General features: G+C 40.8%; 1 protein-coding gene and 1 long non-coding RNA gene across 2 annotated transcripts; one reads left to right on the top strand and one right to left on the bottom strand.

Annotated features, from left to right (window-relative positions):
• The first annotated feature begins 1,915 nt into the window (after positions 1-1,915).
• Positions 1,916-6,903, top strand: LAYN (layilin). The gene is made up of 6 exons (XM_035893918.1): positions 1,916-2,291; positions 3,987-4,144; positions 4,500-4,538; positions 4,888-4,971; positions 5,719-5,821; positions 6,526-6,903. The coding sequence occupies exons 1-6, from the start codon at positions 1,921-1,923 to the stop codon at positions 6,881-6,883; spliced, it is 1,113 nt and encodes a 370-aa protein (XP_035749811.1). The 5' UTR covers positions 1,916-1,920; the 3' UTR covers positions 6,884-6,903.
• Positions 6,904-9,396: 2,493 nt separating this feature from the next.
• Positions 9,397-12,182, bottom strand: LOC118452246. The gene is made up of 3 exons (XR_004841954.1): positions 11,492-12,182; positions 9,746-10,383; positions 9,397-9,486 (listed from the first exon to the last, which is right to left on the bottom strand). It is a non-coding gene; the product is annotated as an uncharacterized LOC118452246 (long non-coding RNA).

Below are 12,182 nucleotides of genomic sequence, written 5' to 3'. Positions count from 1 at the left end.
AGCTCCGGCGGCCGCTCCCCCCTGCCCCCGGGGGCGAGGGTGTGCGTGCGGTGCCTTGTGCGGCGACTCCCTCCTTCTGCCTCCCCGGCGGGGACCAGCCCTGCCCCGGGGAGCCCTCCGCATCCTCCGCGCCGGGTGGGAGCACCCCTGCGTTCCTGGTCCCGAAGGGGGCACACCGATAGCCCGCTTTCGTTTTCCCCGTCCAGTGAGAAACCCTTCTGCTCGCTCCGCTGCATTTCTGCCTCGGTTCTAGAGATTCCAAGCGCTGCCCTGGCTAACAGAACTGCTGTTGCCATCCCCGAGCCGCAGTGGTAATTTCCAGCCTGGCTGAGTTTCCAGCCAACAATAGGTTGTCTTACTCTTCCTGCACAAAGTCTCTTGTGATCGTCAGACTGTCCTCCTGGTTTGGTGCAAAGGAATGTTGCCTATTTAGGCGCCTTTCATAGGAATAGGTATATGGCAGCTGAAGGTCGGACCCGCAGTAGCTTTGGCTGTACCACCCAAGCTACGTAGTCTAGTCTGGTTTTAGGGTGCAGAATAGCCAGTCTGGGGAAAGTTTCTGTCTGACTTGTTAGGTTGGTATATTCAGCAAAAAGCTCATGGAATGTTCACGTTGTTCCAACATAAGGCAAATAGTTTTACCTATAAATACACTCTTAATTCTGCCATGCTTATGGCTGCAGTAGGACTTGTGGGAGTGAGTTAGAGGGCTCAGCTGCGAGCTGTGGGGTTGGAGATAAATTTCTTTTAATGAATTTTTTTACTTTTCAGTATAATAGACCCATCCCTAGTCTTGCATTACCAAGGCTCACTGAAGTCAGCAGGCTTTGAGGCAGATCCCACGTAGGAAATGAGGAGATAAGGGGAAAATAGGAGGAACCCTTTCAGCGTTGGTTAGAGCTACATATCCAATTGTCCTTTGTTACCTGAACTATATTTGGAAACCTAACTAGCAGTGAAGTCTGGATGGTAATCAACTACAACAAATTTTTCCTTAGCTGAAAGCAATGGCAAGTTTGGCTGATAAGACAGAGATTTTCTGCCAGTTAATGGGAAAAAAAAACGTTTCTGTATCAGAAAAGAACCGGAATGCAGTTTATGACACTTTCTAGACAGTTGCTGCATTTTTAATAACAATGTGCTATCTGTGTTTTTCTTGTCTTTCACAATAGCAGTGGACATATCCCTCCGAAGAGGTAAGGTTTTTTCCTTTTTCACCAAGCTTGCATGAGTGTTAATTTACCAAGAGAAATACAGGTTATGCCTAGAGATGTGTTTTTAAATACTGCTTTTGCAGTACAGCCGGTTTTCATTTCTGTGTAAAATGTTAGCAGACCCTGTGATTCCAAGTACTTAAATGTTGAAAAATTCCATTATGAAAGGTGTTTAAATTCCCACTCTTAGAGTGGTCATGCAGGAATATATAAGAATAAAGAAAAGTGAGCATATATCCCTCAAAGGGATTTATAATGACCTGTCCTCACATCCCATTTGTTCAGAGTACACTACAAATGTTGCTAAGTGTTTTTCTTCTGAAAAACACGTAGGTTAGCAGATTGTGTCTGCGGAGTGTTTGAAAAGAAATATTTACTGAGTAAAACAAAACTGTTTGTTTCCACAGTCTAAATATTGGGACTCTTCTGCTGAGAAACATACAAGTGCATAATTTTACATTATGTATCCTTTCACTTGGATCTTTACTTTCCTTGTAATCAAAATAAGCTGTGCTGCTTCATGTGTGAGAAAGTCCTGGGCTTGCTCTCTGGCACAGATAGTAATGAACTCCTGGGGTCTTCAAATTGCTGTTATATGCAGTAAGAAAAGTTTGGAGATGCCATTTGCCAGTCCAGTAATACAAGAGGCTTTTTACCTGTGTTGTGTTTTCCATATAAACTATCATACAGCACAAAACTCAACCAAATGGAAGTATTAGCGTCCACTTTTGTGGCTAACAGGTATAGTGTCTGTAACAGGTTTCTTTCCATTTCTGCAGGGCAGACAGTTTGTTGGGGTGGAACACAGCAACCACGTTACAAAATAGTTTATTTTCATGATGCTTCACGCAGGACCAGCTATGAAGAAGCACACCTTGCCTGCAAAGCTGATGGTGGACATCTAGTCAGCATTGAAACAGAAGCAGAGCAAAGACTGATTGAACAATGTATTGAGAGTCTCTTAGCTTCTGACGGAGATTTTTGGATAGGGCTTAGGAGGAAAAAGGAGGAGGTAGACAATAGTACAGACTGTCAGAACCTGTACTCCTGGTCAGATGGCAGCTCTTCCAAGTTCCGGTAGGTACTGGTGAGTGAGACTGGGAAGCAACCTGGTCAGGGACTGTCACCTGCCTTTAGCAATCTGAAAGGATTCTTTCAAAAGAATCAAGCAGTGTTGTCCCAGCCGTCACCTCTGTTCCTTCTGCAGTCACTGAAGAGTGGTAGTATCTCCAGAGAGCGATTCATCCCATCCAGATGTAGGGGGTAGACAAATTACCCTCCAGAGATCCTGCTCTCTCTTTGTTGCTCTATATAAGACACCTGGAGTGTCTAGCTGACAATCAATAAAATAATTTTTGATTGCTGAAAGGAGGTGGAGGAACAAGTGATCTGGTCTTAAAATTTCTGATTAGGCATGTACGAAATAAGTGCTTCAACTTGAAGGTTTCTGTACTTCAGACCCCCTGAAGTTTTGTCCCTGATGTCCTGAGTGATGGGCCTTTCTCCTTCTACTTGCTGAGGGAATAGCATTTTTTTCCCCTCTGAGACAGTAAAATTGGAAAACTGCAGTATTTACTGTAGATATGAAAAAAAAGAACATTTTCACAGCACTTGTTACATTTCTGCCTCCTTGTCTTATGGCAAGTGGAACCAGAGCATTTGCTGTAATTAAAATACAAAGTCAGCAACATTTACAACCGATACAAGTTTGCTGAAGTTGTTTTTACTACTTTCACATTTCTGTTCAGCATAGCCTCAAAAGTTCTGCTAAATTATATTTGATTTCAATCATAACTCAGTTTTCTAGGTAAAAGATATTCTTAGATCCAGGCCTACAAGGTATGCCTTTCTGTGCTAAAGAAGTATGTCATGGTTTAATGTGGCTTAACCTCATGTAGGAGAGAAGGAAGTAAGTGAGGGAGGAATACAGCATTGTAATGATTGAAAAAATACTGCTTTAATATGTGTGAGGTTTTACTCATGTTGAATACCTTGGTATATCTGGAATTATTTATGTTGTGTGGATCAGCTTTCAGAAAGTGCTTGGCATGCAGAACATTGCTTGTTCCAAAATCGGTGGAAATTGAACATTTTTTCAAAATCAGGACGCAGTCTTAGAAGTGTTTCTCTGAGATGCATAAAATGCCTCTTCAGTAACGATTGTTTTAGAGTGCTAAATAGTGAAGCCTCCTTCCTGTGTACAACTTGGAAAGGCCTAAATGGTTTTCCAGTGAAGTTTGTTACTAAAAAAAAAAACAATCCACAAGACAGGTTTTTTGGTTAGCGTTTTTCTAGATAGCAAAAAACAGGTCCTGCTTTAGCTTTTTCATTTTCTTATGAAATAGGTATCAGAATTTTGCAGGCATTGGGCACTGAGGCCAGAGAACAAAAATCATTTTGATAGATGATTTTGTACAGGTCTAAAATTGTGTGGAGAGAGTCAGAGTTCTCCTGAGCTTTCACTCAGCCTCACAGAGTTTCAGGCAGTGACGTACTCAGTCCTTCACTCCCTAACATTTGTTGAACACCTTGCTTGCTCAGTTTTCTTTTAAAATTAAGAATTCCAAAAAGAGAAGACACACTGTAAATAATGATGTCATTTTTCCTACTTTTACACAGTGGAAGCTGGGGGGTGAGGGTGGGGTGTGCTGAGCTGAAATCCTCTAGGTTTCTGCCCTCTGTGGTGCCCTGTATGCTGTATTTCCATCTGAGCTTCTGCAGTACCATGGAAAGTGATGTCAAGTCTTGACATGTTTTGTTTTATTTTCTTAGGAACTGGTATGTAGATGAACCATCCTGTGGGAGTGAAATCTGTGTTGTGATGTACCACCAGCCATCTGCCCCACCAGGTGTTGGAGGTCCCTACATGTTTCAATGGAACGATGACAGATGCAACATGAAAAATAACTTCATTTGCAAATATTCTCTTGGTAATGAGTCATTCTGTAGCTTTAAAACCCAACCTTCTCCCAGTTCCCAAGAGAAGGCATCAGGAGATTGCAGTAACAAATAGGGAAACCCTTTCTTAGCTTACTGGAAAGATGTGGTGGGAGACAGATGTCTTTAAATTTATTCAAGTCCTGGGGAAAACAATCTCAGTATCTAATATCTGTAGCTACTTGTCTAGTTGACTTATATGAATTCTCAGAGGATTTTTATAAAGTATTTGAGATCTCAAATGGGGCCCAAGAGAGAGAAAACTAAAGAAGGGTGCTCATGTTATTAGACTATATTCAGTACATACTCAAGCTTATGTGGAAATTGTGTATATCTCTTTTCTTTTAGAGAAGCCAAAGAATACTCCAGTAGAGAATTCTCAAAGAGGTAAGTTAAGATATGTGTTTGGGGCATTTTTTAATGATATGCTAACTTTCAGTAGAAATACTGTTGCATTCATTGTCAATGACGCTGACAGACTGAAAACCTACTGATCAAGAAGCTTCCCTGCAGTCTGCACTTTCCTCATGGTATTCCATAACCCATTTCGCAGGTACATTGATGCAGTATCTGGGACTGCTGGCCATGCTGCAGAAATCTAAGCAAAAGAGTACCAGTACACCTTACACATCTTTGCAGCTGGCAGTCTCTTAAATCTCCTCTGACCCTCACTTTTTATGATTCTTAAACTCTTTCAAATAACATTTGCAATATTAATTAAGCTGCTTCTTTCCAGATCTGGCAACAGAGCCCTCGAACCCAGTATTCCCAGTAGAACGCCATAAAAAAGATGCTAATGTAACAGTTGTAGAAGCCAAAGGTATGTTGTGCATTCAGCAGCTGGCCTGCTCTCTGTAACTATGCAGGCCCACATTTCACACGTGTGGCTGCAAACAGTCAACATTGCTGTTTGAAGTGTTTGACCCTAAATGTAGAAGACTGAATTTAGACAACTGCATCTGAAAAAAACCCAAAAAAACCTTCCCTCAAATCTCTTCCAGTACAAACCTAAGCCGATTGCTTTGGCTACCAAAATGTTATAAATCTAAAGCTGTGCAAAGTATTTTGGGTCTGGAAGAGGCACTTTTAATTTATTCAATCACTTTTGAATGTCTAAATTGTTAGTTTTGTTTGTAAGTCTATTATTAACTACGGAAAAATTTCAGTTTCTTACCACACTGATTTCCCCCCTACAAATTCACAGGTCATAAAAGACATTTTGTTCTGTGATATCTTTTGGCTGGGGGTTCCTGAGCTTTTAAAAGACAGCATATCTCATTAACTTGCACTACAGTAGCCTTCTTACAGTAAGACAGTGAGGCTTGTTGGTTCCTCACCTTGAAAATTTGAGCTTATTTTACTTTAACCTGCTTAACTAGATGATCAGTCTCTGTTAGACTTGCTGCCTTTAAGAAGTAGTAGATACTGCTAGATTATGAACAAGGCTAGAAGCCCATTGAGGTGTGATGCTGCTGCCTTTTGCAACTGTTAGTTTTTCTATGAAGTTCTGCGCATGTTAAATGCAACTGGAAGTGAATAAAAGCCAGAATCTCATTTTTACCCCTAGAACCTGTTCAGAGTCTTGCCTACATCCTTATTCCCAGCATTCCTGTGCTGCTTCTCCTGATGGTCGTTATACTCATCTTCTGGTTTTGGCTTTTTATGAAGAGGTAAGTGATATTTTTGTGTAACAAGTGAACCTGTGATATCTTGTCCTGGCAATCATTTTACAGCTAGCTTCAGGATCCTGTAAGATGCTCTGGAGAGGATTGCTTTCAGCCAAATAAATGTTTAAAAAGTGGCATGGGTGCTCCAGGCTGAGTTACTTGTAAAGTAAAATTCTAAGTTAATCACTTTATGCCATTGTATTATGTTCACAGACATAGAGTAGTTAGGGAATAGTATAAAACAAGATGATAATTTTGAAGTGTTAGCACTTAAGGGTTTTTTATTAAAGAGTTATCAGAAGACCCCCTTCAGAAATGAAAAGCATAGTAATAAAAACAAAAGGATATACATTTGGAGCAAATGTTTACCAATTTCCTCTCCTTGCTTTCCCTGTGTGCACAGTACCTCTGGTGGGGATGCTGGCTGTGGTTTTGGGAGTGTCAGTGTTGAGTTTTGCTGCCTCAGCATTTCAGCCAGCAGCAGGGTACAGGGGGTACCTTGGCAGGTCCTGCTGTGGGACTACCCCAAGCATGCAGCCTGCAGCCACACACCTGGAACTGCAAGTAATAACAAATGTCATCCTGAGTCCAGGCTCGGAGTGTCAGCTTTCCTTATGGGTCATCATTAAATGAGGTGTGGTATTGTTTTTGTATTTGCCTCTGTAAAAAAGCATATTATGTCTTGTTCTCTTTCCTCCATCCCTAAGGAGACAGGAGCAAATAGATGCAAGCCCAAAGGAGGAAGATGCATGGCTGTCTAACCCCAGAAGGAACAGTCCAAATCTGGATATTTACAAAGTAATCAAGAAGCAATCAGAAGCAGATCTGGCTGGAACAAGGCCTGACACTAAGAATTCTTCCTTCCGTACACAGGAAGATAAGGTGCTTGACAGCCTCTCCAGGGATTATGACGATGTGGCAATGAATACATCAACAAGTGGCTTTGTGACATTGGCCAGTACTGAAAGTGGCTTTGTGACCAATGATATCTATGAGCTGTGTGGAGATCGTGTGGGGAGGAGCAAGGAATCAGCCTGGGTGGAGAATGAGATTTATGGATATTAAGGAATTGGACAAAAAAAGCCTGGAATATGGATGACAAAGTGAATATCAATACAAGTTGACCTGCCTTCCCTATGCACTTGTTTTCATAATAGTATATGTGATGGTTATCCTGGTTTTGCATTGTCCCTATGTTCTCTTTTTTGAAAGAATAGGGGTTTTTAAAGATCCAAACTGAAAAGAATGTATATATTTTGCTTTGCATCAAGCCTCCTTTTGCCCCAGGAATGGCTTGTTAATACTCTTGATTGTCTTTTGTACTCCAAAGATATGCCTTTGAAACTAAAGGACAATCCAAAAATCCCTATTTATTTGCCTGACCTACTCATCTTCAAAGGTGTTAGAAGTCAAAAGTCAATCACTGGTCACACTTGGATTCTCATAGGTGTCCCCAAGAAGGCTGCCATGGTTGCAGGTTGGTCATTGTTTTCATGTCAGCCCATATCCCAGTGGTGTTGGCCTCCCTCTGCCTATCATGCTGACAGACACTTCACAAGAAGGATAGTAGTGTGGTTCCTGCTGCTTTCCCTCCCTCTTAGTTCTTACTGCCAAGGCAGTGTATGTGAGTCACAGCACATGACTCTTGCACCATTAGGTTGGGTTTTGAAGAGTGCCAGTAAGTGCTTAGATATCATAAGGCTAGCTGTGTTCCCTCACTTATCCTCTGGCAAAAGGAATCACAAAGCAAGGAACAAGGGACCTCTCTGCAATGCTAAAGGAAGGGAATGGGGTACTCCAAAGTGTTCTGATTGGTCTTGGGAATTACAGCAGCCTGGTTAGCTGTCCAGCAATGTGCTAATTTGGCCTAAATGACAAATTGAGTACCAATTCCTTTCTTCTAGAAGGAATAGCCAGTTGCAGTTTTATTCTACATCTTTTTCCTCCCTGGGCCTGTGACATGTACTGAATTCCATGAAGACTGACATCCCGATGTTAATCTCCATAAAGAATTGGATTAAAACCAGCATTTTGACAGGTAAACTAAAGTATTATGCTAATCAGTTATAATAAATGGTCTGTTGTCTATTTAAAGGGTCTTCACATATTCCAGTATGTATTTTAAATAAGTATTAAGGTGAGATACTGAGGATAGTTCATGAAATTTCTTCTCTGACAGTGTGAGGGAATAATACCTTATTTTACCATAGTTTTTAAGGCATCATTTTGAAGCCAATATTAGATATCTCCTGTTTTCCTGCACCTTTGGAGGAGTACAAATGAATGGCAGCAGGGCATAGCAACTGCCGCACAACCAAATATAAATTCAGGTGAAATAAGAATATTCCTGTTAGATATGGGGAACAAGCAAGAATGAGGCAACACCATTTACCATTGAAAGAATTCACTGTCTGTCGTTCACTGCTTGACTTCTAAGGGAAGGAGACAAGAGACAATCCTTCACACTAAGGGTTTTTTTAGACTATTACCTCTGTTTCTTTGTTATCTGCAGCACATTTAACAAAGGTGTTAAGGAGCTAGAAGAAATCAAAGAGTATGCATTTGCCATGGAAGTGGTATGAAGGACCTGTCCAAATGTCTGCAGAAGCAACTTCAGGCTGGAGTTTTAACCTCTCTTAAGGTGTATCAGGAGTCAGAGCAGGCTAACATGATATTCAAAGAGTTGCACTGAGTTAATTTCTCTGTATTGAACAGAGAATGTATAGTTATTTTAGCCAACTGTACATAAATACAAGATTTTTGGTGTACAAAGTTAAAAATAGCTGTGAAGAACTATTCCAAGATAAATTGAATTTAACCTGGGTCATTGGTATGTTTTAAGGTCTTTTGAAGGACACTTCAAGAGATCACTTGTATCACAAGAATAAGGAATTTATATTGGAAAAGGGTGGTCCCATGCATCTTTCTCCACAGCATTATCTTTTCTTCTTGGGAGGATAATGTCATTTATCACTGAGCATGCAGAAAGGCAACTAAGTAAAAAGTCTGGTGCCTAGCGTTTTCTTTAAACTGCTTGCCTAGCTGTGGTTTCGTGAAGAGATACCTAGAGTTATCCACAGCAAGTTGAATACCACACAACTTTACCTGGAATCAAGAAAGTACAGAATTGGCCCATCAGCATGGGTTCTTGAGTAATTAGATGTCTTTGTCCATGTGATGAGTTCAAAATCAAGTTTTTATCCTCCATGCATTAGACAGAGGCCATTCTAGCATCTCCCATATAAGCCTGTAATTTTCTATGCTATGTAGTACAGAGAGCATCACTGTGTATGTTTGTTCTGAAGAAACACAGCAAAGGGGACTCAGGAGCAGTGCTGACAACCTGGGATTGTGATTAACCTGGGTTTTGCTAAGGCTTTCTGAGACCTATTTTGTTTGTGAGACTTGATCAGATCAATGTTTCTCTCAGTTGTAAGGACTCAATGACCTTCATAGGAGCTTGGAGCCAATTCCTGCGGCAAGGTCTCTGCACTGTTGCATTTGTCAGTGCAGTAAAGTGTAATGAGTTTGGATAAAAACTGAGGTTCATATTGACTTGAATATGCTCAGGGCAGAATCCCATGTGCTGCTGGATATGGGCTTGCTTTAGCTGAATTCCATTGTAGAAGTTAGCTTACAGAAGTTGGAGGTACTTGCAGTTGTCAAGGCTTTTGGAAAGGAACAGGAAGGAAATTCGGATTTATCAAATAAGCACATAATCTAGTTCCATAAAGGACTACTTTCTGTAAAATGTTTGATGTTAATACTGAGATCTGCAAAACTCAAAATACATTTACAATTACAAGATTCCCCCCACTGAAATGAACAGGCACAGGCTATTCCTCTGCTCCCCAGCTGCTTCAGGCTATAGACAGACAACACAGCATTGTTTTGCACTTTCTAATCTTTAAAGATGTTTGTTCTTACCTGAACACATTGGTGCTAAATGGACATGTGGAGTCTGGAGCACAAGTTCTGCAGCAAGTGCTAGATTCTAAGGCAAAGTCGGTGGCCATGAATTACTGACAGCGGCAGTTTGGCCTCTGGATTTTTTTTCAGTACAGAGCTAGTCTGAGCGTCTTCTGTGAATTGAGTCCAGCTGTTAATACTGAAATCATGAATATGCTTAGAGGTTTGTATTCAGAGCTGTACAGCTTCCTGCTAGGGATCTTCGCATGTTTGTAGCTGTGTATGTGTAGAAAGCACTGCATAGTTAGGCCATTAAGATTTATCTGTCCTGTCTGATCTGGTATCATCTCAGCTGTTTTGCACATTGGTTTGTATATGCTCAAGGCAAATATGTTCATCTTTGAGTAAACCAGCACATTTTTCTTTGTCTGCACTTACTCTGTTTTCCATTATTCTAGCAATGGAGCTGTTCCTCACAACTGGAGTTTTATTTGATTGCATCCCATTGAACTGAGAAAGTGGGAATGCCGCATAGAGAACCAAGCATGTTGAACATTGGGAAGCTGGACATCTGCACTGAAGAATCTGTGTCCATTTGGATTCAGCTCTCTACTCTGTCTTAGTTTGATCTTAACTACCGAGTGTCTCAGTCCCATCTGAAAAACAGAAACAGCAGCATTTCACAGGCTTCCAGGGATGCCTGGAATCTAAAAATGAGTGTCTCTGAAGTGATTTTGAGACCACAATAATGAGGCCTTGCAATTGACAACATTTTAATTGTATTGTCCAGCAGATCTGTGCAGCAAGTTTGAAGCATGTCTAGGCTTGGTCATTATGTATATGAATTTATTTGATTAAAGATATGGTTTGGTTGAGCAGTTCTGGTACCTGACTCTGTATAGCAAGTAATCTTTTTTACTTATTCTGTCGGATCACATTTGACGTTTTCGCAAGCCAAATAAAAACAGTAAATGCCTGGGTTTTTTATCTGTCTATGTAGAAAAAGAACCCCACAACACCAAGTTTTCTGTATTGATTGCAATTATATCAACTTTTCAACACAGCTTTTGACCATAGATCAGTCAAGCACAGGCCTTCTGACCACAGGAGTATTTACTGCGATAAGACAAAAACTACTGGTCACTGAAGTTAGTTCTCAGTGTCATGATTTAAACAGCCAAGAGACATTTTTAAGCTTTATAGCCCTGTCTAGACTTCTCAAATGCTTAGTTTTAATTTACTTAGTAGAGTCTTAAGCAATCTTGAAGATTGCCATGTAACTCTCAGTCATTTCTCAGCCAAACACCTCTATTTAATAGTCTGCAGTACTGTGGCAAAGAAAGATTTCTGTTCATCTCCTTTCCCTGGTTGAATGTTTTCATTTAAAATACTTACTTTGGTTAGGATACCTTGTGTACACTGTGATGGACAGAAATGTGATGTAGTGAAGTGCCAGTCTTCTGCTGGTTGAGTTTTGCCAGAAGGCATACAAGATGTAATGCAGAGCTAAAAGAAAGGTGCAGGCTGAGGCAATCTTGACTGTGAAATGCTTACTGAAGCCAGAACTCTTCAGAATACACTGTTAAAATCACAAAGAATTGTATCTGCTTTGTCTGGCTTTACACTAGGGATTTGCTAAAATCCAGGTTTTGGATCTGTCTGGTTTTTGGGTTTGTTTCTTTCTTCTTTGATTGAGACCAGGTAATGGAGGGAGAATGACCACGCAAATAAAGCACGCCAAGCAGGAACACAAATATTACTCACCTATTACTCTGCAGGTGAGTATTTCCAGCTCCAGGAAAGCAACATTTTGCTGCCAAACAAGTCTGTCTATGAAGCATCTGAAATGAATTTAGCTCTTGACAGGGTTCCCTAAAAGTATGCTCTTCTCCATTGCATGGAATAAACAAACATGAAAATGAAGCAAAACCAATTTGCATAAGCCACCAGGAAACAAAGGCTTTACTAGAAGGTGTTTTATGTGGGACTGAAACAACAGAAATGAGTGAACGATGTGGCCATGAGTGCGCTCTGCCAATATAAATATGCAGGAAGATGTTTCCGGATGTGTGTTGTTGCTGTCTATTGCAAACATGGAAATATTTCGGTCAGTTGCCACAGCTGTTTCTCTCACTTCCTGAATGTTGTAGGTGAGGTTGATGTGCACAATTGCTCTGTCCTGCATATCTGCAGCATCACAGAGTGTCTGCCAAGCTCACACCGTTCCTCCACCAGACAGTTCTGCAAGATGAAGCCCAGAAAGAAGTAATCCCTTTAAAAAAAAAACAAATGTTCTACTTGTTTTGAAAATGACACCCAGTTAGCAATCACCTGCCCTGAAAAGCAAAATCCTGGTATAGGAGAGTAGTCATTGCTGGGCGTTTGCAATGTCTGGGGTTTCTAATGCAGTAAGTAGCGTTCTTTTATCAAGCAGTTGTGTGTCTAGCCACTTCTA

The sequence above is a fragment of the Egretta garzetta genome, unplaced genomic scaffold (genome assembly GCF_000687185.1).
Source record: "Egretta garzetta isolate BGI_Z169 unplaced genomic scaffold, ASM68718v1 scaffold365, whole genome shotgun sequence".
In the NCBI taxonomy this organism is placed as follows: domain Eukaryota; kingdom Metazoa; phylum Chordata; class Aves; order Pelecaniformes; family Ardeidae; genus Egretta; species Egretta garzetta.
The sequence above is the reverse complement of the archived record's forward strand: the minus strand, read 5'-3'. Positions and strand labels throughout refer to the sequence as shown.